The 24791-nt window shown below is 43.7% G+C and overlaps 1 protein-coding gene across 2 annotated transcripts in view; it reads right to left on the bottom strand.

Annotated features, from left to right (window-relative positions):
- CDK6 (cyclin dependent kinase 6) overlaps positions 1-24791 on the bottom strand; it is a 123118-nt gene that overhangs the window by 62726 nt on the left and 35601 nt on the right. For both annotated transcript variants that reach the window (XM_068157019.1, XM_068157020.1), the window contains one exon: positions 6841-7008. In XM_068157019.1, coding sequence (XP_068013120.1) covers positions 6841-7008 — 168 coding nt within the window. The remainder of the gene's footprint in view (positions 1-6840; positions 7009-24791) is intronic.

The following is a 24791-nucleotide window of genomic DNA, read 5'->3' on the forward strand; positions in this document are numbered from 1 at the left end:
GAAGAGAAGAGAAGAGAAGAGAAGAGAAGAGAAGAGAAGAGAAGAGAAGAGAAGAGAAGAGAAGAGAAGAGAAGAGAAGAGAAGAGAGAAGAGAAGAGAAGAGAAGAGAAGAGAAGAGAAGAGAAGAGAGAAGAATAAAAAAAGAACATTCCATTTTATCTTTACATCAGTATGTGAAGGTCTGCTTGCATTGAGTACATTTTTCTTGCACCAGTGGAACTGTACTGCTGCAAGATAATAACCCAGTTTTTCCCCAGAGATGAAAAGGGAATGCCTCACAAAAGCAGAATTAAGGGGAGCCTAAGTAAAATGATGAAGGGTCAAATTCAGAACAAAATAAAGAGCTTTTTATACAGTGAAGAAGTTAACTGCAGCCCAAAATATAAATGGCTCAAAAATAAGTAATTTATGGAGAGTGGGTACTTCAGTAATTAACAACTGCCTGAAAGGAGGCTGGAGTGAGATTAGAGTCTCTTCCCCAAGTAAACAGGGATAGGATGAGAGAAAATGGTTTGAGTTGTGCCAGGGGAGGTTTAGGTTGGACATTAGGAAAAATTACTGAGAGAGTGGTGAGGCATTGGAACAGGCTGCCCAGCAAGGTGCTGGAGTCACCATCCCTGGAGGTGTTCAAAAAGCTGTACATGTGGTGCTTCAGGATATAGTTTAGTGGTTATGGTAGTTGGGTTATGGCTGGACTCTATGATCTTAAAGGTCTTTTCCAGCCCTAATGATACTGATTCAGTAATCCACAGAGTCTCCAGCACTGGAAACTGCTACATTTCTGACTGCTGAAAGCTGATTCTTACTCTTCTTCCTAAGGATCTTCTGCTGATATTACCCTCTGATAAGGAACACAGCAAACCTTTGGTCCAGCGCAGCAGAAACATCCTTTTTATACTGCTATGAACTGTCCTCATAGTCAAATCTTTTTCCACTTTTCCCCCCAGCCCAAGATAAATTTATTCTGCAAAGTTACACTGGGGCTGCAAAACCTGCTCAGCTCAGTGTGGACTAACTCTGTCATCATCTGATGAATATTCTGATGGCTGCAGCTCTGAAAAGGAGTTTTCCAGAACAGAAAATGTTCTCCTGCGGAGCCAATGTGCTTGTTTACTGTGAAATCATTGACTTTCTCTGGAAGATTAGAAGATAGGAGTTTTATGGTTCATGATATGGTTCTGGATCAGAGCAGAAGGCTGCATTCCCTGCATTCCTGACAGGTCTCCAGGGTGAGTTGTGGCATCAGCTGTGGAGGAACAGCGCAGAGCCCTGAACTCAGGCCTTGGCATTGTGAGGGTAAAAATCACTTCGAACATTGATATGGACAGCCTTAGAAGGCTTGTTGAAGTTGGATGAAGGAAGAGCCTTAAACGAACTAGTCATTGGTTCATCTCTCATCTTCAAAACAATGAAAGTCAGCAGAGATTGGGAAGCTTTGAGAAACATTTCTGACTTTGAGATAGTTTAGTTATTCAAATCATTGGCTGAAGACTTCAGAAGAGGTTTCATAACTGATTCCAACAAATCTAGGACTGTGATGCCCATGGAGTGAATGATTCCATCTTTCTAATCCTCCCTGGGTGCTTTCACTCGTGTGGTCAGACAATGATCTGAATCTGCTAATCCACATGAAAATCACAGAATCGTAGAATGGTTTGGGTTGAAAGAGACCTTAGAGATCATACACTTCCTACTCCCCTGCCACGGGCAGGTACACCTCCTACTAGCCCACCAAGGCTCCAGCCATCCTGCCTTTGAAAGCTGGTGGGCTTGGAGCCTCCACAGCTTCTCTGGGCAAGAAGAAATTCTTCTCCATGAGAGTGGTGAGGCACTGGAACAGGTTGCCCAGTGAAGTTATGGAGTCTTCAGCCCTGAATGTGTTTAGAGGTGGGTTAGCTGGGGCCTTGATGAAGCTGCAATAGTAGAAGGTGTTCCTGGCCATGGCAGGGGTCTTGGAACTAGATTATCTTGAAGGTCTCTTCCAAGCCAAATCAATCTAAGGTTCTCTGCTCTCCTTTGTCCATGTGTATTTGTGTCCTGCCCTTCGGCCATACTGTGACATTGGGCAATTTGCTTTTTTTCACTGTTATTTCCTTCTAAATCTGAGCCCTCTTGGTGAACATTTGAGGGAAGTCAAGGTAGGTATCTCCTGTGATGTTTCTAGTCAGCTGCAGACTCTACTGTCAATGTGTCCATAAGGATTTTTGTTCTTAAGATGGCTCTGGAGATAAATGGCTCATTTTATGTGAAGGAAATAACTTTCCTATAGGATGTTTGGGAGGATGCAATAAAGATTCTTTCAGCCATCCAGATGTTGAAGTGTATGAGGAATTCCCTAGTTCCCGCACAAGGCAGAACTCTCTGTCAGAGGGAAGACAGCTTTTCCTTAAATAACCCAACCAGTTTCATCACCCTGCATTCCTAAATAGCCACAACCTTTCAGCAGCAGCACTAACAAGCTCAGCAGCACATATTTGGATCCCCCAGATGTCTGTCCATGACTCATTTTCCATTCCAGGGACATTTGGGTGGACTGGAGGAAAGCACCATGAAGAAAGAAATGGAGATACCAGGGCTCAGATTGAAGGCGATGTGGTTCCTCGCAACAGTGAAGGCTCAGTGCATACCACAACAGCACCTCCACTGGGCAGAGGGAGATTTATGCTTGTATCAAATGATGTGCAAGATAAAACCTAGTGTCACTGTACTGGTTCCATTAGAGCACTCCTTTACACAACCCAGACTTTGACATTGATGCCCCAGAGGCAGCTGCTTGCTTCATTTCCACAAGTCTACTCCTATGGTTGATGCTTACTATGAGCTCTAAATCCATTGCTGAATCAGGTCCACTTAGGGCTACCCAATGAATGCATCCCAGGTTAAAGCTGTACTGCAGCAAACTCAAGGTCTGTTGGATCGTACCTTACACAGGAATGAAGTCTCTGGTGAGACCTTATCTGGAGTACTGTATCCAGCTCTGGGGCCCTCAACACAAGAAGGACATGGGCCTGATGGAGGAGGTCCAGAGGAGGCCACAAAAAATGGTTAGAAGGCTGGAGCACCTATGAAGACAGGATGACAGAGCTGGGGTTCTTCAGCCTGGAGAAGAGAAGGCTCCAGAGAGATTTATAGCTGCCTTATAGTATCTGAAGGGGCATAAAAGAAATCTGGGGAGGGACTTTTCTAAAGGCCATGTAGCACTAGGACAAGGGGCAATGGCTTTAAACTGGAGCAGTGTAGATTTAGGTTGGACATTAGAGAGAAGTTCTTTACTATGATGGTGGTGGTCTCCACCCCTGGAGACACTCAAGGTCAGGCTGGATGGGGTTCTGAACAACTTGCTGTAGCTGGGGATGTCCCTGCTTACTGCATGGGGGTTGGACTCGATGACCTCTAGAGGTCCCTTCCAACCCAAACCAACCTGTGATTCTCTGAGTACATACACAAAAATGTGTGGAGTTGGGGAAGCACAGCACCAGGAATATATGGCCATTTAAAAAAAAGGAAAAAGCCCAAACCCAAAAAACAAGGCAAAACAAAAGGAAGTTAAAGCTTTGAGTGTGCTCTCAACTCTCACATTAGATTCATAGAATGTTTTGGGTTGGAAGGAACCTTGAAGGTCATCCACTTCCAACCCTGTGTCTTGGGCAGGGACACCTTCCACCAGCCCAGCTTGCTCAAGGCCTCATCCAGCCTGGCCTTGAACACCTCCAGGGAGGGGGCATTCACAATCTCCCTGGGCAACCTGTTCCAGTGTCTCCCCACCCTCACTGGAAAGAATTTCTCCCTAATCTTCAGGCTAAATGTCCCCTCCTCAAGCTTCACTCCATTCCCTCTCATTCTATCACTACAAGCTCTTGTAAAAAGAGCTCAGATAGGCTCTCAGATGGGAATTAACATGCACAGAATTTAGAGAGGAGAGTTGTCATGCACATCATTTACTAATAGGTGGCATTTGTTATAAAATCACAGGGCAGCAGTGGACAGAAAGCAGAGAAGCACTCCTTCCTCCTTGGCTTTGCTCTCTTTTTGTTTTTGTTGTAACTCATTTATATGTTAATTCTTCCAAAGTAATCCCAGTTAGTGACGATTTTATGCTCCCTTGCTACTCTACCAACAAAATGAAATCCAAATTCCTGCATGATGTGACATGTAAACCATTTGTGCTGAAAGGATTGCCAGGAATGGGTGGAAAGTTTTCATCCTGAAGATACACTCCAATAAAATGCTGGTGTCATCTGAAATGATTCACTGACTGTAACTGTAGGATTTGTGGTGGTGTCAGGTTAGCTGAGCATCAGCAGAGGAAGTGATGTGTTTTCCCTTCTGATGTTCAGCAAATCCAAAAACCAAGTGGAGGTTTGTAAAAAGGAAGGCATAAACCAATTTTATTTGCCTTTCATGGGGGAAAAAAATAACATCAGTGATGCTGCTTTCTAAGGTAAAGCACACTGATTTTCAAAGCAAGCATTAAGGGTGTGCTCCAAACACTAACATTTTGCTAGTGACACTCAGCTCCTGATGCAGGTTAGGTTTGAACAGCCTCAGTTCCACCCCAATCACAACTATGTGCACTTAGCTCACTGAGTGTTCTTGTGTGCCATGATTCAGCTTCATTTCCTCCCTCTAAAGCAGTTAGAAGGCAGCGAAAATAGATAATGGCTTATTTCTTTGTCATAATATAACTTCAGATTTGCCAGCCAGCCACTTGCTCCTTTGCTCAGAGAAACTTAGAACTGAGAGCCCATTTTTCTACACCAGGGAAAAGAAAAAATAAGGTCACAGTTCATTAGGTTTTGCTATCAGGCTGTACAGAGTCACATCAATCCACCTTCTCCATCCTGGGGAGCTTCTCTGTTATCACAAAGACTATTCATCATCTCCCCAAGGGCCAAGACCAGCACTGGAAAAAGAGCCTGACTTTGTAGGAAACCAAAAGCTTGCCCTGCTGGTCATCAGCTGAGACACCCCTGCCCAACCTCCTTCCCTCTGCTGCTCTTATTTCAGACCTGTCTCAGTTCTGAGTCTGACCACAGCTGGGATCTCCACCCTGCCCCCCCACCTCCCAGCCTGTATAACATGACTTGGGTTCTTTTATTCATTGACTGACAGAAGTATCAAGAGGTTGTTTTAAATGACAGCAGAGTGCCTGGACAACTGATCTGACAGAAGGATTCTATGGAAATACCCAGCTCTAAGAGAGAGTCTGCTTTGAAGTCACCATTGCAGCACTTGGGTTGGATCAATTTTTACTGGATCACTTTCCTGACAAGCTCTTTTTTGTCCCATCTTGAAGAGTTTCTTTGTGAGCAATGAATGAAGAGGCATCTTGGGAATGATCTGATACTTCAAAAGATGATTCTTGTAGTTTATCTTGCACCAAGCTTCTCTTCTGAAGGAAATGCTGCAGAGCCCTTGTATTGATCAGGATGATAGAGCATGCAACATGCCTTTTATCAGCAGGCTGCCTGCACTAGCGCTGTTCAATATAACTCTACAGCAAATCTGTGCAAGCTGAGACATTCATTAATGGATCCATACACTGTCTTCCACAGTTCAATGTTTTCTTCTTAAACAAAGCTGAACTCAATGAAAGTGGTGAAGAAATGCAATTCAGATGATTTTGGTAGCCTGGTTTGAGTTAGACCAGGACAAATTCTTGCCAGTGCTGTAACCTCCCAGCTCAGTATCTGCTCTCTGAGGCACATTCTGCAGCTCAGAGCAGGTTTGCACAGCCAGTGTCTGTTTCTGGCAGTGAGAGTGCTGATGGCTGGAGATGGCACCAAAGGTTGGGATGTAGACCAAGGTCACTGCTAAATCTTGTGTGGCGTGTTGTTTGTTTGTGGGGTTTGTTTTGCTTTGTTTTGGTTTTAGTTTTTTTCCAGTACTGAGTTTTAATGAGGGGAAAAGGAGAGGAATTTGCACACCTTCAGAGAGCAGTGGTAGGGAAAGGGACCTGGGGGTCCTGGTGGACAACAGGATGACCATGAGCCTGCAATGTGCCCTTATGGCCAAGAAGGCTAAGGGCATCCTGGGGTGTATCATAAAGGGTGTGGTGAGTAGGTCAGAGAGGTTCTCCTGCCCCTCTGCTCTGCCCTGGTGAGGTCACATTTGGAATATCATGTACAGTTCTGCACCACTCAGTTCAAGAAGGACCTCAGGGAACTGCTTGAGAGAGTCCAGTGCAGAGCCACAAAGATGCTGAAGGCAGTGGAACATCTCCCTGTGAGGACAGGCTGAAGGAGCTGGGGTTCTTTATCTTGGAACAGAGGAACCTGAGGGGTTGATAAAGATGTGCAGGGCAGTGTTGGGAGGATGGAGCCAGGCTCTGCTCAGGGACGTCCAATGATAGGACAAGGGGCAATGGGTGCAAGCTGGAGCAGAGGAGGTGCCACAGGAACAGAAAGAAAAACTTTTTTACTATGAGTGTGCCAGAGCCTTGGAGCAGGCTGCCCAGAAGGGTTGTGGAGTCTCCTTCATTGGACACATTCAGAACCCATCTGGGTGTGTTCCTGTGTGACCTGCCCTAGAGAATCCTGCTTTGGCAGGGAGGTTGGACTGGATGATCTTTGGAGGTCCCTTCCAACCCCTAACATCCTGTGATTCAGTAATCAGTCATGATGTAATTTAGCACCAGTGATTGGTAATTGATTACTTGTACAACCCAGCAACTTCAATCCTGGCTGTGCAGTAGTTGTTTTTGGAGACACAAGTAACCTCAGTGCAGAGATGGTCCTAGAAGCAGCATAATAATACAGAACAGAACCCCAGAAACACACAAAGCAAAGCACACTGCTGCATTAAGAAAGAAAGAAAGAAAAAAAGCCTCCAGAAACTTACCACTGAGGTAAGAGCCATCTGAAAACTGTAGATTCGTGCAAGGCCAAAGTCAGCCAACTTTATCTGCCCGCTGCTGGTGACGAGGATGTTCTGGGGCTTCAGGTCCCGATGCACCACACGATGTGAATGCAGAAAATCCAGGCCCCGAAACAGCTGAAGCATCATGTCCTAAAAAGAAAGCAGAAATCAATATGGCAATTATCAAGGCAAGGTGGTAAACAAATAAACTCCTTGTCATAATCTGCAAAGCTAATTTGGTATATATTGACTTAAATATGTGCACAGGAGATAAAACCAACTATTAATAGAAAGTCGGCAGGATGCTGCTAGAATCAGCTGACTTGAGTAGGTGTCCTTATCAAGATATATTGGTTCTAGTTGGGTTATTTGAGCTTGACTGATAGAAATATAAAGCCTGGTCAACATATTGAATCTTCATCCCTGGAGATATTTAAAAGTGACATAGATGTTGTGCTGAGGGACATGGTTTAGCACCAGACTTGGTATAGTTAGAGAATGGTGGGACTCAATGATCTGAGACTGGAATTTTAGACTAGATGATATTGAGACTGTAGATTAGGGAGAAATTCTTGACAGTCAGGGTGGTGAGACACTGGAACAGGTTGCTCATAGAGCTCCCCTGGAAGCTCCCTCCCTGGAGGTGTTCAAGGCCAGGTTGGGTGAGGCCTTGACCAAGCTGGGCTAGTGGAATGTGTCCCTGCCCATGGCAGCAGGAGGGGTGTGGATCTAGATGATCTTTAATGTCCCTTGCAGCCCAAACCATTCTATGAATCTATGACTCTTAAAGGTCTTTTCCAAGCAAAACAATTCTATGATTCCATGCAATAGCAAAAGCATGTCTGTAAATCCCAAGACAACTTCAAAAGAATCCTCTCCAAGCAGGAAAAATGAACTGCAGCTTTTTGCTCTTAACATTAAGCCACACACCACTTTGCATTGCACAAGCTTGTGCTTCACCCTGCCCCAGTGAAGTGAAATTTTATTATTGGCTTCAACAGGCAAGGGTCTGTTTCAGTCAGAAAAGCTGTCTAAATGACAAATTCACCACATTTTCATGTTTTAGAGGGGAAAAGTTTATTTGGCAAAATCCACTGCATAGAATTTACCAAAAGGGACAGAAACCACCTTGAGTTCAAAGTTCAGCACTTAAATGAGTGTAGTAATTGTAAGTAACAGTTCTCATTTTGCTTTCTGTTTTGTTCTAGTGATGTAATCTTCCATGACATTTCCACAGCTGAAGAAACTATTTCATCTCTACTCATGTTTTCACATTCATCTTAGTAACGTGAAAGGAATGAACCAACAGAGTCAAAACTAAATACTAGAAATCCCCTAAATTCCATATCAGAGAGTTATTGTCAACTTGCAAGTTCTGTTTGCAAGCCAGGCAGTTACAGTAAGATGGACCAACAAGTAAGAAGCAAATGGGATAAAGTCTGTTTACTGCAGGCACTTGACTTGAGTCTAGGGAACTCCATGTCTGCTGTTACCAGATGCCCTTTGCAGAAGTCTTGCACCAGGCTGGCTGCCATTCAGCTTACTAGCAACCAAAATGATCTTGGACAGGTGGATGGCAGGAAATAGGATAAAAGTTATGGAGGAGAGGTAGAAATTGGCTGCTTTTCTTCTTCTCTCTGGACATAGGCAAGTTTCATGTATGTATTCAAGGCACACTATGGAAAGGGACACCTGAAAATGTATTTTTAAACAGCTCAAAACATTCAACTTGATCATATTGCTTTAGCTGGATGCAATTGTTATGTAATTTTAAACAAACTTATTACTTTCGTGTAATGTTCTCTCATATGCTCTAAGAAAGTATTCTAAAGTCACAGAATTACAGAATGAGAAGGGTTGGAAGGGACCTCTGGAGATGTTTTAGTCCAACCCCTTATGCCAAAGCAGGTTCACTTAGAAAAGGTCACACAGGAACATGTCCAGGTGGGTTTTGAAATCTTCCAGAGATGGAGACTCCACCACCTCTCTGGGCAGCCTGTTACAGTGCTCCATGACCCCCAAATGAAAGAAGTTCTACCTCATGTTTAGATGGAACTTACTATGTTCAAGTTTGTGTCCATTACCTCTTGTCCTGTCACTGGGCACCAGTGAACAAAGCCTGGTCCTATCCTCCTAACACCTACCCTCTAAGTATTGATCAGCATTGATGAGATCCCCCATCAGACTTCTCTTTTCTAGACTAAAAACACCCAACTCTCTCAGTCTTTCCTTATCAGGGAGTTGCTCCAGCCCCCTCAGCATCTTTGTAACCCTCTTCTGTACAAACACAGTTGGACTTCATGATCTTAAAGGACTTTTCCAACCTTAATGATTCTAACCTTAATAATTCTAACCACAAAAATATTACTTTCATGTGACATTCCCTGAGCACCTCTAAGAAACCCCCCTGAAATGTGTAGATCTGAAAGTTGGAAGCTCTAGTCTGACCTTTGATAAAACATGGCCACTTCTAGGTATAGCTCATAACACTGCCAGCCCAACAGTGGACTGTTCAAAAAGCAATCAGCTTTCACTTGAAGACCCTGCTGACGGAGGTATTACCATGGGAGTATGGATGCTGTGACAGCATTTCACCATGACCACATCTGGAGGAGGGGGGTAAACTGAGAAACCCATTCTCTGTTAGCTGATGCCTTTATTCTCTTTGCTTCCCCTAGGAAACCTGAGATCTGATCATTTTGGTAACTAATATAACAGGGTCTGCACCTCTAAAACAAAAACATCTTGTGCTGATATAGTTGCCCTTTGCAGTTCAGAAGCATGTGGAAGAGCCAGGACTACAGCTTCAGTCAGCAGCAGAATTAAAACATGTCATACCTGCTCACTCTGGGCTACTACAACTTAAATCAAATCCCAACAGTCTTTGGATCAGTCTTGATGCAAATAACACATCAAGAACACTAAAACTGTCATTATCTTAAGCATGAAGTTAATGGTTTCACTGAATTTGGACCTAATTTTTGTATATTAGGTAGAGATAATGTCAGATAAAAGAAGAAAATAGATGAAAGAATGTAAGGATTAGTCATTGGACCCTGGCAAGTCCCTTTTTGGTGATGTTTCTGCATCCTACTCATTTGTCAAGTATGTAAACTCATTCCTGCAGTCACCAAACAAATCAGGGATATTTTTTTGCTTACAACTGATGCTGGTTTTGTTTTGACTTTCTGCCTCAAGCACAGCAAAAGCAATTCTGCTATGCTAGCTGCAAGTTGCAAGCACTGTCTTCAATTCAGAGTCTTGTTCCAGACACAGGTAAAAAAAAAAAAAAAGGAACTGGTGTATCTTCCCCTTTCCCACCAGGACTCAAAAGATGAATATAAGTTACTGAAGTTCTCTCCACACACACAACTGAGATGTGCTGCTGAAAAGTGTACGAGAATAGTGTAAGTGTTAAAGGTATTAGAAATAAGAAGGAAAACATCATAAGGACACAGAGCTGTTGGAGTGAGTCCAGAGGAGGCCACAAAGATGATCCAAGGGCTGGAACACCTCTGCTGTGAGGACAGGCTGAGGGAGCTGGGGTCGTTCAGCCTGGAGAAGAGAAGACTCAGGAGGGACCTTAGCGCTGCCTTCCGATACCTGAAGGGATCCTACAGGAAGGCTGCAGAGGGACTTTTAATGAGGGTGTCTAGAGACAGGGCAAGCTGAAGGAGAACAGAGTTAGACTGGGATCTTAGGAATAAATTCTTTGCTATGAGGGTGGTGAGACTCTGGAACAGGTTGCCTGAGGAGGTTGTGGCTGCATCCTCCCTGGGGGTGTTCAGGGCCAGGTTGGATGAGGCCTTGAGCAGCTGAGTTTAGTTGAGAGGTGTCCCTGCCCATGGCGGGGAGGGAGGTTGTAGTAGATGATCTCTGAGGTCCCTTCCAACCTGAGCCATTCTGTGATTCTATGAGAAGTGGTGAAAAAAAAATGCTGTATTTCCTCTACCAGGAAATTCAGAGCTACTCCATACAGGCTACTCTCTGGCATGCCTTTTGAATTGTTGATGTTGCTCTTGTGCTGCCCTTTATTACTTACTACTACGGACAGGAACAGGTTACATATCAAAGTTATCTTGGAAGAGATGCCCAAAGATCTCTGTGTATAAAAAGAGCATTTTGATGGAAAAAGACCATTAGCTATTTGTGATTCTTGACCTGTTTTTAAATGCTCAGCCAGTAAGGAAAAAAGCAGAAACCAAAATGACATGGCATAGGTTTATTATCAGGCACTTTAAATGAAGAATACCAAATTGTGCAGCTCAGAATTTGGGGTTTGTTTGCACAAACAGATTTTCAAGATCAAGGCAAACAAAAGGGAGAGCTTTTGAATCACTTTTTAATCCATAATGAATGATTAATTTTGTGCTATACATAGTCAAAAGCCATTAGGCTTCACGTTTGGAAAATGACTTCATACTCTCAGTCAACCCCTTGCAAGGAACATCAGAGCTAATCTGGGATGTGTGTTCTTTGATACCAGAACTAGTATCAGAAGATATTCAACTTTTGCTAGTCAATTGGATAGAGGTTGTAAACATCCATGAGCCAGATCATGAGATAATTAAATCAAGATAATTCCACTCCTTAACTGGAACCTCCTGTGTTCCAGTTTGTACCCATCGCCCCTTGTCCTGTCACTGGGCACCACTGAAGAGCCCAGCCCTATCCTCTTGCCCCCCCATCCTTTACCTATTGATCAGCATGTAGAAGATCCCATCTTAGGCTGCTCTTCTACAGGCTAAACAGACCCAGTTCTCTCAGCCTTTCTTCCTCAGGGAGATGCTCCAGGCCACTCAGAATCCTGGCCCTCAGTTGGACTCTTTCCAGTAGTTTTCTGTCTCTCTTGAACTAGGAAGCCCAAAACTGGACACAGCACTCCAGGTTACTCCTTGAAGAGTCACCCACTGTCTTGTCGTCCAGCTAAAATACCTGTCACTTGCCTTCAATAACTTGGTTAAGACCAGACAGATCCTCTGCAGAACTCTGCCTCTCTTATCCCAAACCAGAGGCATAGCTCAATTTCTGTGCTAACATCTGGTAGAACACAGCAGTCCTTTAGAATCTCCTAATGTTTCTCCTGCTCCTGTGTGAAGAATCTCAGCACAACAACAATACAGAGAGAGTGATTGCCCATTGGAATGGGCTGCCCAGGGAGGTGGTGGAGTCACCATCATTGGAGGTGTTCAGGAGGAGACTTGATAGGGTGCTTGGTGCCATGGGTTAGTTGTTTAGGTGGGTTGGATTGGTTGATGGGTTGGACACGATGATCTTGAAGGTCTCTTCCAACCTGGTCTATTCTATTCTAGTCTAGTCTAGTCTAGTCTAGTCTAGTCTAGTCTAGTCTAGTCTATTCTATTCTATTCTCCCAGATTTTCTTCTGTAACTCCAATTTGTCTATTTGCTGAGCTGAATGGAATGTCCCTGCTTTGGATGACAGGTGCTGGGATACTCATCCTGCACATTTCCTGTAGGAGTATTTGTGTAAGAGATGTAAGAGACAACCACAAGTGTTAACAGCAATGGGTGTGAATGAATCATCATAGAATGGCTTGAGTTGGAAGGGACCTTCAAGATAATCCAATTCCACCCCCCCTGCCATGGACAGGGACAGCTCCCACCAGACCAGCTTGCTCAAGGCCCCATCCAGCCTGGATTTAAAACACTGAAGGATGAAACATCCACAACTTCCCTGGGCAACCCATTCCAGTGACTCAACACCCTCAGTTGAGCTAGTTTGATGAAACAGCAGGACCTTCCCTGAGTACAAGAGGAGCAGGATGAGGCTCCCTTCATGTCCTACAGGATCATACAGAACCCCCCAATCACCCAATAGCTTTTGTTTTAAAGGGTGATTTTTAAACATGCTGAAATGAAAGTTGAAAGAGTTTTCACATGCTCTGGGGCCTACTTTTTTTTTGAAGCATAATAATTACAGCCCTTCTCTGGTGATACTTTGTAACAAACAGTCAACATTCATTAATGCCAAAAAAACAATGGCATTCCTGAGGAATTACACAGTGCAGATACATGAATAGCAGAAGACATGATTCATGTTGTTACACTGAATCCCAGAGGCATTAGTAATAATGGAATGACTCCCTCTTAAATGCAGTGATCCTGTTCAAACCTTGTCCTCACACTGGGCTGGCAACCCTTCCTACAAGTCTATCTAGAATGCCATGACTGTGATGGTGGTGCTAGAAAAGCAATTTGCCACAACCTGTGGAGCTGCAGGATGCTCTTCTCCATTCAATTGGTTGGGTGAAGTCGTTGGGACACAGTAAAAGACAGAGATCCCTGCCCTTGTGCCATTTCTTCTCTCAGGAGAAAGCTTTCACAGATTGCATTGAGAGATTGCACTGGGTTGGAAGGGACCCTCAAAGGTCATCTTGTCCAACTACCCTGCAGTCAGCAAGGACACCTCCAACAAGTAGTAAAGCAACCAAGATTAGAAGTCACAGAATCATAGAATCATAGAGTGGCTTGATTTGGGAGGAACCTTAAAGACCATCTAATTCCAACTCCCCTGCCATGAGCAGGGACACCTCCTACTAGCCCGGCTTACTCAGGGCCCCAGACAACCTGCCTTTGAACACTGCCAGGCTTGAAGACTCCACAACTCTGGGCACCCTGTTCCAGTGCCTCATCACCGTCATGGGGAAGTCCTAAATAACTTATTCAATATACTGAGGCTTTTCTTGTCACACCCGTTTGCAGATTGAATTCAGTTCATAGCCACTATGCAGGTTTAACATGTTCTAGTCCTTTTGCTTCAATTCACCACCTGCCAGAAGAGAACCTCTGAAGCTGTACTGTTGCAGGAGGTCCTGCCCAAGCATATCTTGAACTGCTCCAAACACCAGTGCTCAACAGCAAAGGTGACATCATTAAGACTAGATTAAGACAAACAGATGCACCTTATGGTGTTCAAGGAACTGTTCTGAGCAACCTTCCATCTGTCCTCCTTAAAACAAAGAACTAGATAATATTTTTGAGGTCTTTGAAAGTTTCAGTGTCTGCTTTATCAGCATCTTAACACTGCCAGCTTTCCATACTGAATGACTGAAAGACCAAATTCAGCATACAAAATGTCCATAAATGTCTCCAGTTTCTCATTTTATAGCTCAACACCTGTCAAGTCACTTTGCAATATTGATCTTTCCAGTTTTACATTATCAGCTGCTATTTGTCATATTGGAAACAACTAAAAGGAAACCTGTTTAATTATTGTCCTACTTGTTTTCAGGTCAAGGGAGATTTTCCTCCCCTCTCTACTCTGCCCTGGTGAGGACTCCTCTGGAGTATTTGGTCTAGCTCTGGGCTCCCCACATCAAGAAGGACAATGGCTTGCATGAGAGGGTACAGCAAAGGGCTATAAATGTGCTGAGGGGACTCTTTGTTATGAGGAAAGGGTGAGGGACTTGGGAATTTTTTGACTTGGAGAAGACTGAGGGAGGATCTCATCAGTGATGATCAATACTTACTGGGCTTTGTTCAGTGGTGCCCAGTGACAGAACAAGAGGTAACAGGCACAAATGTGAACATAAGAAGTTCCATCTAAACATGAGAAGGAACTTCTTTGAGGGTGGCAGAGCACTGGAACAGGCTGTCCAGAGAGATGGTGGAGTCTCCATCTCTGAAGTCATTCAAAACCCACCTGGGTGTGTTCCTGTGTGACCTTTTCTAAGTGAATCTGCTTTGGCAAGGCGCTTGACTCAACAGTCTTCCAACCCCTGTTGTTCTGTGATTCTGTGATTCACTGTACCAAAAACTCCTGTCAAAGGGGAACTGCAGGGCATGCAAATGAAACACAAAACATTTTCTAGCTGGCTACTGGTAGTTTTAAGAGAAAATACATGCACAGTAAGTGAAAACAGAAGGGAATTCTATTTTAACAAATTGATAGAAACTGGCAGATGTGGGACTGTTACTAAGACCTGTCCTGGCTGGGAAATTTTCACAGCACATAAATTTAACTTTGTGATTAACAATCTTTTGCACTGCTTAAACTTCCAGTCTTTGTGCCCAGTAGAAAACCCACGAGGAGGCACAACTCTTAACAGAGGTTATCAATCTGAGCCTAGATAAGGAAACAAGTATTTTTTTCCCCTGCATGTCTGGATGATATCACCCCAAATTTGTACATTCCCAAATGCTTTTTGGAAACTTCCTTTCTTTTATTACAAGCTTTTCATAACTCTCTGTTGGAGACAACAGTGTCTCCCAGTGCATCCTGGTTTGACAGCTGTTACCCACTCTCTCCTTTCATTCTTCATACCATCTGAAAAAGACATGAGGACTGAAATAAAATGAGAAATCCCCCAAACTCTTTTTTTTCTGGCTCACCCTGTTGGTAAGCCCCATACAAATGACTCGAAATAGCATCTGTGGCTTGTATGCATTGGCTCTGAAGCCCCTTCTGGCACATGCCTGGGGACTGACAGCAGTCAGAATTTGGCATCTGAGCATCGCATCAGGTCAAGCTGATGAATTCTGGAGTACACTTTTCATAGAGTTCCAGCTTCTTTAATTATCCTGTTTCTCAACAAGGCAAGTCCTCCCTCCTTCCTTCAACTGATGCTGTGATCCAGACCTGCCTGTGGCTCAGTCCATGTGTTCTGGAGCACTGTGTATACTCCCCTATCTCTATCACCTCTCAGTATGGCTCAGTGATTTAAGAATTTAAAAAGGATTCTTGGTTGCTTCTAAAATAGCATGTATTTCCTTCTCCCATGGAATCATAGAATCAGTAAGGTTGGAAAAGACCTCAGAGATCATCAAGTTCAACCTATCACCCAACACCTCATCATGGGACATCACTGCCATTTCCTCCTCACAGATTCTCCTTCATTCCCCAGCTGTATTTTGGGATGTCCTGAGTGTATCATCACTTGTTGCAATCCTTGTGGAAGCTCTCCTGATGTAATCACTGAAATGAGCCCACCCAGAAAATGCACCAGGCTGGATATTACTCCCTTTAACCACTTCAGCATGCTGCTGAGAGGAGTTCACAGAAATCACTGTTTCATTTCCTGCCAGAATCTACAAACTACAGTAAATTATCAACCTCTGACAAGCTGATTCTCCAGCACCCATTACACTGCTCTTTTATGAGGGATGGTACCAACAAACCAAACCCCTTCCCTAGAGGACAACACTGATCACTCAGCCCTACAGCTAGCTACCAGCACCTTCATGACATTGCTGGTCACAACAGCCCTTTTGGATTTCCTCAGACTCCATGAAGAGTTAAAACTACAACATATGTTGACAGCCGAGGCTCCTTGCTAACAGGAAAGACACGTTGCTGTGGGGCCCAGATCTCAGCTTCTCCTTGCCTGCAGCTGGTCTGTGGAGAGCAGCTAATTGTATCCACTTGTTTAACCTCAGGGATAACGTCTGGAGGGGACCAAGTGCCACAAGCATACTATTTTTTTTTCCCCCCTCTCTAACGGTCATTTCCTCTCTGGTGTAACTTGCATGACAGCCTGTGACAAGCAGAAATTAATGGGGACACTGCTGTGCCAATACCTCTTGAATTGCCTTGACACTGGCTGCAGGCTGCCTGCTTGGACCCAGCCAAGACCTCACATGAAACGTGGCAAGGGGCCCACAGCTCTATTCACTAACAAGCCAGCTGGTCAGTGATTAGAAAGCTGAAACAATGCTCTGCACATACATCAAGAAAAATGCTTTACAAACAGCTTAGGAGGGAAAGCTTCCTACAAGAGTAAATCTGTAAATTTATCTTCTGGGGCCTGCTAACTTAAGCTACCGTTAGAGATAACGTGGAAGAGCCTGGGAGATGGCTGCCTTACATTGTCACCTGAGCACAAGAAGGGCTAGCCATAGAACAAAACCTCACTTAATATGCTCAAAATCATGTGCAAACAGCTTAGACCACATGGATTCTGGTCCAGAGGAGCATTCAAATTATGTAAATACAAAGAGATTTATGCCAGGCTACTCCTCCTAAAGGTCTATCAACACCTTGGCAACACTACTGACATTTTTGCAGAAATTCTCCTTGGATTTGCCTGCAGTGTGCCATCAAGGAGCCTGAGATTGGTTTATATGCTGATACATAACAACAAGGGATGAGACTTTAGGGGGATCTGGAAGCCCAGATCTCCTATACCCAAGACACCTTTGAACATTTCAGCCAAGACTTTTCTGAAAACTCCAATCCTTGGCTAGACACAAAAGGCTCCAGAAGACTGCTTCTTTAATTTCTCTCTTAGATATATGTTAATGTCCACTAAAACCTCATGGGTTCTTTATAAAACACCTGCATGGCAACAAGAAAGTAAGTTATGCTATCTCAAAACAGAGACAAAAGCAGTCAATAGAATCCTACAGATCAGAAACCCAAACATCCTGTAAAATCACTAGGACTTAGGCACACAATTCCTATGTCTCCTTCAAAGTTACAAACTCAGTCCAGCATTTTCTTCTTTAATAGAAAACTTATTTAAACCCATAACCCAGGCCTGCTCCATTTGCTGATATATAAGGAATTTTATATACAGAAGCACTGAAAAGAGGCAGGCAGGACAGCAGAGTCACATTTGTGAATTAGAAAATTGGGTTACTGTAGCGTTTGAACTTTGGGCCCAAATAATTTTCTTTGTTTCCATCACAAAGGGAGGTGGTGGAGTCACCCTCCCTGGAGGTGTTCAAGAAATGTGTGGACATGGCACTTGAGGACATGGTTTAATGGGCATGGTGGGGTTAGGTTGATGGTTGGTCTTGATGATCTTAGAGGTCAATTCCAACCAACTCAATGCCAGGATTCTATTCTATGAGTCTACAAAACCACCTAGGACTTCAGTATAGTCATGAATGGTACTTACATGCTGAGGAAGATGGCCTAATATCAGGCAAAACCAATGGCCAGTGAAGTCACTGGGACTCCATCCATCAATTTTCAAACCCCTGAGCTGGTCTCAGGGTTTTTTACTATTTCCATCCTCCTCCCACACTCATTGGAACCTGCAGGACTTTCAGAGAGATTCACAGATTCATAGAATGGCTTGGGTTGGAAGAGGCCTTAATGATCATCTGGTTCCAACCCCTCTGCCATGGGCAGGGACACATTCCAACCAAACCAAATTGTTCAAGGCCTCATCCAGCCTGGCCTCAAGCACCTCCAGGGAGGGGGCAACCACAACCTCCCTGGGCAGCCTGTTCCAATGTCTCACCACCCTCACTGTCAAGAATTTCTTCCTAATCTCCAGTCTAATTCTGCCCTTTTCCAGCTCAAAGCCATTGCCTCTCATCATATCACTATGAGCCCTGGTGAAAAGTCTCTTCCTGGTTTTCTTGTAGGCCCCATTCAGGTACTGGAAGGCCACTCAAAGGCCTCCTGGAAGCCAACCTCCTCTGAGACAAGTGTCAGCATGACAGCAGAGAGAGAAATGCAGCAATTCTCTAGAGTTAGACACTCTCACTAAAGAGCTTACAGTTTTTATTAAAGAGGTGAACACAGAGGAAAATAAGAAGACTATTCCTTCCTAACCTCTCCAGGGAACATGTAATAAATTAAGCAAAAAAAGCAACTTTCCACAGATTTTTTTTTTGCTTGTTAATGTACTTGCAGGGCAGAAATGATGCTGATCAGTGCTGTAGACTGGCTATAAAATGAGGCCAACTACTATGTGAGCTCTACTCACAGGAGGTTATTTGACTTTGCTGCCTCCCTTGCCCCATATTAGAAATTCCAGGATAATGGTTAACTATTTCACGAGTCTTCCAAAGTGTAGCTGGTTAATGTTTGTTAAGTACTCCAAAGAGCTAGAGTTTGCTTTCAGTTATACAGGCAAAGAACCAAGGATATATACAAGGGGAAAGGTTTCTTGGATGTAAATTATGGATAGAAAAGGTCTTCAAAGGAGAGCCAAGAGGTGACAGTGACTGACTGGAACCAGCTTGGCCAGGAACACCAATTCAAGACTTCATAGAATCACAGGATGTTGGGAGGGACACAGGAACATGTTGAGGCTGACTTTGGAAGTCTCTGGCGAAGGAGACTCCACAGCCTCACTGAGCAGCCTGTTCCAGTGCTCTGTCACCCTCACTTTCTCCTTTCTTTTCTGATTTCCTGCCTCCTACTTTACTTCTTTCTTTTCTCCCTTTATGCTCTGTCACCAGTTCCGACCTTTCTTTCACACCTCCATTACATCCCATCCCGCTCAGCCATTTTATCTCCCACCACACTCACCCTCAGGCCTGGTAATCATCCTCCTTCTCTTTGGGTTGCTGCTTCTCAGAGGCCAGGTGATTAACAAGCAAGATAGATCAACAGAAGGTGTCAGCTATTAGCATGCCTCAACAGCTCATTGCTGGCTTTCAGACCCAACAGACTGTAACAGGTAGTGGTGTGTCTTGAGATGTTTGCTGTGGCTGTGTGGTCCCAGACATCTGCCTGGTCTCTCTGAATTGCCATGGGCCACAGCCCAGCAACGTGACACTGATTTACATCAGTGTAAATTACTGTAAACCTCCCCTTGTTTTCTCTGAACACTTGACTGGTCCTTCATAAAAGGAGGCATCTTCCCCTCATCCTGACACATGGAGTGATGAGCCCACTTATTTCTTCATGTTAGCATAACATGGAAGAATCAGCTCTGTTTGGGGGTGAAGCTGAGGCTTGGGGATGGGGGGAAAGAGAGTAAGGAGTCTTCTTGAGAGGGAAAAAAGTTGTCTTTGGTGTTCCACAGGCATGATATCCACTCCTTTCCCCAGCCTCTCCAAATCACAGAATGACCTAGATTTGAAAAGACTTTTAGGATCCTCAAGTCCAGTCATTAGCCTAACACTGATAAGTCTTTGGCTAGACCATATCCTTAAGCACTACAGCTACGTGACTCTTAACTACCTCCAGGAGAAATTCTTCCTTAGATCCAACCTAAACTTCCCCTGGTGCAAACTGAGGCTGTTTCCTCCCATCCTGTCACTTCTTACTAGGGAGTACAGACCAACTTCGACCTGGCTCCTGCTTCCTTTCAGGGAGTTGTAGAGCGTGAGAAGATCTCCCCTCAGCCACCTTTTCTCTAGAATGTTCTCCAGAACATTCTAAGATATTTTTAATAAAAAGCCAAAGGTATGTTAGAAGTTAACTTGTAAAGCCAATGAATCGATGGAACGAACTGCTTCCCAGAAGCATCATGTCTGTAAAGTGCCACAAATGATGCATGTGACAAATGTAGCTTGTGAAAAATGAATCGTTGCTTCTCAAAAGGGTAACTTGAGAAAGCGTGAGGGGTCTGGAGAACAGGTCTGGTGAGGAGTGGATGAGGAAACTGGGGTCAACTGGAGAAAAGGAGGGGGGACCTCATTACTGTCTACGGCTACATACAAGGAGGTTGTAATGAGGTTGTGGTTGGTCTCTTCTCCCTAGTATCAGGAGACAGAAGGAGAGGAAATGGCCTGAAATTGTGCCAGGGGAGGATTAGGCTGGAGAAAAGGTTTGGGCTCCATCCCTGGAGGTGTTCAAGAAACATGTGGACATGGCAGTTTGGGCCATGGTTTAATGGTCCTGGTGCTGTTGGGTTAAAGGTTGGACTAGATGATCTTAGAGGTCTCTTCCATTCAAAACAAATCTATGATTCTATGAAGAACCCAAGAGTATGCCATTAATTATTGCAAGCCAATTTGGAAAAGCAACATACCTCTTGTGCATCATGTTGTAACCATTCATGGAAAACCCATGGGAATAAGAGCAGCTAGGATCCAAACAACCTGGAGTACATCCTGCACTGTGTTGAATCAGGCTTTAGAAAGACAAGCCTTTTGTTTTCCCTATTAGTAAAACCAACATGACAAACCATACTATGCCATATCAAACTTGACATGATTTCAAAACGACAGTCAATTAAGTAGAAACAAACTCTGTCCTCATCAGGACAAATGAGAGATGCTGGGGATCACTATCAAAGGACTTATGTTTTCTTTTGTTTATTAAATAGCAACTGTATTATTTACTGCAGCTTTGCAAGCCAGTGAGCAGCTGGGTGTGACACATTTCCATGCTGTGTAACCTCTCCTTCTGCTTCGTTAGATTCCTTATCAGCACCAGAAGAAAAGAAATCTCCCTGTTATGCTTTTCCTGTGGCAAAGGAAAAGACAAGATGATGACTTTCCAGCTCATTTCACTTGTACAACGTTCTCATCAATCACCATGGGGTAGGTCTTTGTTATTTTCACTGGAAGACTGGTCTTAGTTTGCTGTCACAATAAAGCGTGACTCCACTAACTAGCAAATCAAGGTTACCTCCACCACATTTCAAAGAGCACAAAATGCAAACATAAGACTAAAGCTAATTCTGAAATGTTTTTGAAAGCCCCAGTTTCACAGAAATAAGTGAAATTAGGACAAAATTGTTTTCATGGAAAAGAAGGCTAAAGTCTGAAACACTGAGAGCAGCTGAGGCAAGGAAGCTAACCAAACCATTTCATCAAGAACCAAAGGTTTTCTGCTTGTTTTGCGACTTTCTGCTCCAGAAACCAAGCAAAGAAAGTGTGGTTTGTTTTTACTCTCAACTCCCTGTCAAGTCTGCCTCTCTTTGCAGTTTTGGTTCACTAGAGCCCATGCAATTGGCCTCTGCTCTCCTTTTCCTACATCTTCAATAAGCCCTCTAGACATCAGTGGGAGTTATGTGAGGAAATAAAATGCAAAGGAGGGATCCATTCTAATCAAGGCACAACCCTAACAAAAACTGTTCTGTAAGATGGTCTCTCCTCATTTAACTTCATGTTTTTAGAGGTCTTTCCCTTTCTGGTCTGTGTTGTTTCTCACTGAAGGACAGCTCTACACAACACACTACTGTAATAACAAGCATATGGCTAGGGATGGCTGCTGCCTTTCTCCAGTCTCAAATTAGACATTTTTTTTTATTATTTCAAATACATGAAAGACAATTGCAGACTCTCTTATTAAATGCATTTTACACCCTACATGTTCCTTTTGGAGCCAGTTCCATGAAAGTGCTGACCCTGGGTTTGGATAGCAAGAGCTTCCTTTGTAAAGCTAAGGGAGGGGTACGTTACTGTCAGAATTTCTCTTGAAGAAGTCCTTGCTAAAATATTTACTCTGCTTGTCAGAACAGGAATATCTGAAGTTAATTCCAAATGAAAGAAGATTTTTAGAATGAATCATAAACTAGGTGGTAAAAAACAGGCAACTTGCTGCCATTCCAGTACCCCTTCCCTGCTGCAAAACTAAAAGAGAAGTGAGTCTGTGTTTGCATCCTCAGAATCTTCTGACAGCTCAGAGGCCTGGAGATTCCTCAATTCCAGTTATGCAACACAACTGGGGCTTCCCAAAATAAAGAACAAAAATTCAGCAACTCAATTCATTGGTTTGAAAATTAAATGCTCTTCAGAGATAGCTAAGATGTCTTCTTGACAATTTTGGGGCCTTTTAAAGTTAGGGAGCAATGCTTCCTATTGCATGGACCAAAGGAGTGGGGCATTTTGGAAACATTTGGAATTGTTATGGTGTTCTTTATTAAAGTCGCTTGTTCAGCAACAGTGAAGCTGTTGAGCAGTAACCTGCTTTGCAGTTAAACCCACAATTTCACAGGGCCCTTGATGGTATAAGAGACTGAAGAATGTTAATAAAGATTGTGGAATGGCTTAGGTTGGAAGGGATCTTAGAGATCATCTGCTCCTACCTCCCCACCAAGGGCAGGGACACCTCTCAACTAGACTTGGCTGCTCAAGGCCTCATCCAACCTGGCCTTGAACAACCCCAGGGAAGAGGCATCCACAGCCCCCCTGGGCAGCCTATTCCAGAGTCTCACCACCCTCCTACTGAGGAATTTCTTCCTCAGATCCAGTCTAACCCTGCTCTGTCTCAGCTTCAAACCATTCCCACTTGTCCTATTGATAGACACCTTTATGAGAAATCTCTCTCCAGACTTCCTGTAGGATCACAGAAACATAGAATTGTTAAGCTTGGAAAAGACATCTAACATCATCAAGTCCAACCTTCTACCCAATGCCTTCATGATCACTAGACCATGTCCCAGAGTGCTATATCTACTCATTTTTTGAACACCTCCAGGGATGGTGACTCCACCACCTCCTGTTCCAATATCTGACCACTCTTCCAGGAAAGAAATTCTTCCTAACATCCAAACTAAACTTCCCCTTTTGCAGGTTGAGGCCATTTCCTGTCACTAGTTACTTGGGAGAAGAGGCCAACACTGGCCTCACTACAACCTCCTTTTGGGCAGCTGTAGAGAGCAATGAGGTCTCCTCTCAGCCTCTTGGCCCACTGACGGCAGAGGGGTTGGAACTTGATGATCTTGAAGGTCCCTTTCAACACAAACCATTCTATGATGTTATGAAATTTCATGGCCAGAAGAGTTATGATATTAATAACAAAGGAAACAAGCCAGTCCATCAAACCTGTGATCCTCCAGAGCCCTTTTCCACTCGAGTCAGTTTACCACAATGACCAACACAGTCAGGAGTCTGACTGCAAATGCACAGTCATTGCTCACATTGAAGTTTTGAGGGAAGACTACTTCCTCGCTCAGACAAAGCATTCAAACACCAGCAACAGGCACGTTTGTGACTAATCTAAGACCACAGCCACAATGGTTTCAATTCTTCTTTGCTCTAACCTTAGAATTTATCAGGTCAGTGCTACAGGACAACAACTGATTCTCCTCTGTAAGCTCCTCTGCTTTGCAGTCTTTCAATCCTATTCCTTGTAAAGCTGAAGCAATCTGTTTACATGAAATTAAGCACAAGATTAAGTGCGTTGCTGGAGCTGCTGCTCCTTTGGGGGTTTCTTCTTTAAGGTCTGAAGTCACCACTGAAGGCTCAGGTAATAAATATTCCAGCATGAGTTTGAATGTTTATGTACTTTGATATAGGTGCTCATACCATAGAGCTGCAATAAGAGAAGCAAGAAGAACCTAAAATACTGATGGTTATGAGTCTTCGGATAAGGGCTTTCAACCCCAAAATTAAGACAGTTTTTATCAAGGAGCTTGTAATTTGCTCTTTCTTCATTCCAAACTGTTCAGGCTTTCCATGGAGTGATGAAGGGCTGCTGCTAACTGATGCTAAGAGCATGACACCACACTCACCCCTGGAGGAACCCCAAGAAGCCAAGAGTTACACCACGGAGGGATTTGACCCATAGCTGTGCTCTGGAGTACCAACACTGGCAACCAGCACAAAACCAAATCTGCTTTATTAAAACAAGAAAAATATTAATAATTTTCATTTCTAAACATTTCCCCTTGGTGCCTCACCAAGAGAAAACAACCAACAGCATTGCTGTTATTCCACTCATGTTTCCATTCTAAATATTCTGTCTTCTGGCAGCTGTTTGTGGACTCACTAATAATGTGTGTCTTTGTTTGGACTTCTTAAAAAGAAGGATGGTCTCCAAATGGGATCAAGCTCATTTGATTTCCCTTTGAAACCTGAGGAACCTGTAACATGAACCACACAGTGATCACAGAGCTGCTGTGTGAAGGAAGCAGTTGTATCAATGCGTGAAGTGGCTGCGGTGGGGGAACAGCAGAGCTGAGGAGACAAACCACTTCAGTCAATTAATTTTGTTGTAGGAGCCAATTGTCATGACTTATGTTTAACAAGGTATTGAGTAAAGGCCAGCTACAAACAAAGACTTATTTTGGTGGGCACTATACAGTCAAGGGTTTCCACACAACATCTTCCATTAAATGCTCACCAATAAAATGGACAAGACAGACCCCAGGTGGAGAAACAGTGTGACAGTTCCATGAGATTCCTTTTTATGGGGGTAGAGTCAGTTAGGAGGGGGTAAGGAAAATGGAAACAAAAAAATGATGGGGAGAAAAGTCCTAGAGAGAGAATGAAGAGCACCATATGGAGTAAATACAGAGTGCATGTGAGGTGAAAAAATAAATGTGGAAGGGAAGGAT

Source organism: Melanerpes formicivorus, unplaced genomic scaffold (genome assembly GCF_026170545.1).
Source record: "Melanerpes formicivorus ecotype bairdi unplaced genomic scaffold, bMelFor1.0.p_v2 SCAF_35, whole genome shotgun sequence".
Lineage (NCBI taxonomy): Eukaryota > Metazoa > Chordata > Aves > Piciformes > Picidae > Melanerpes > Melanerpes formicivorus.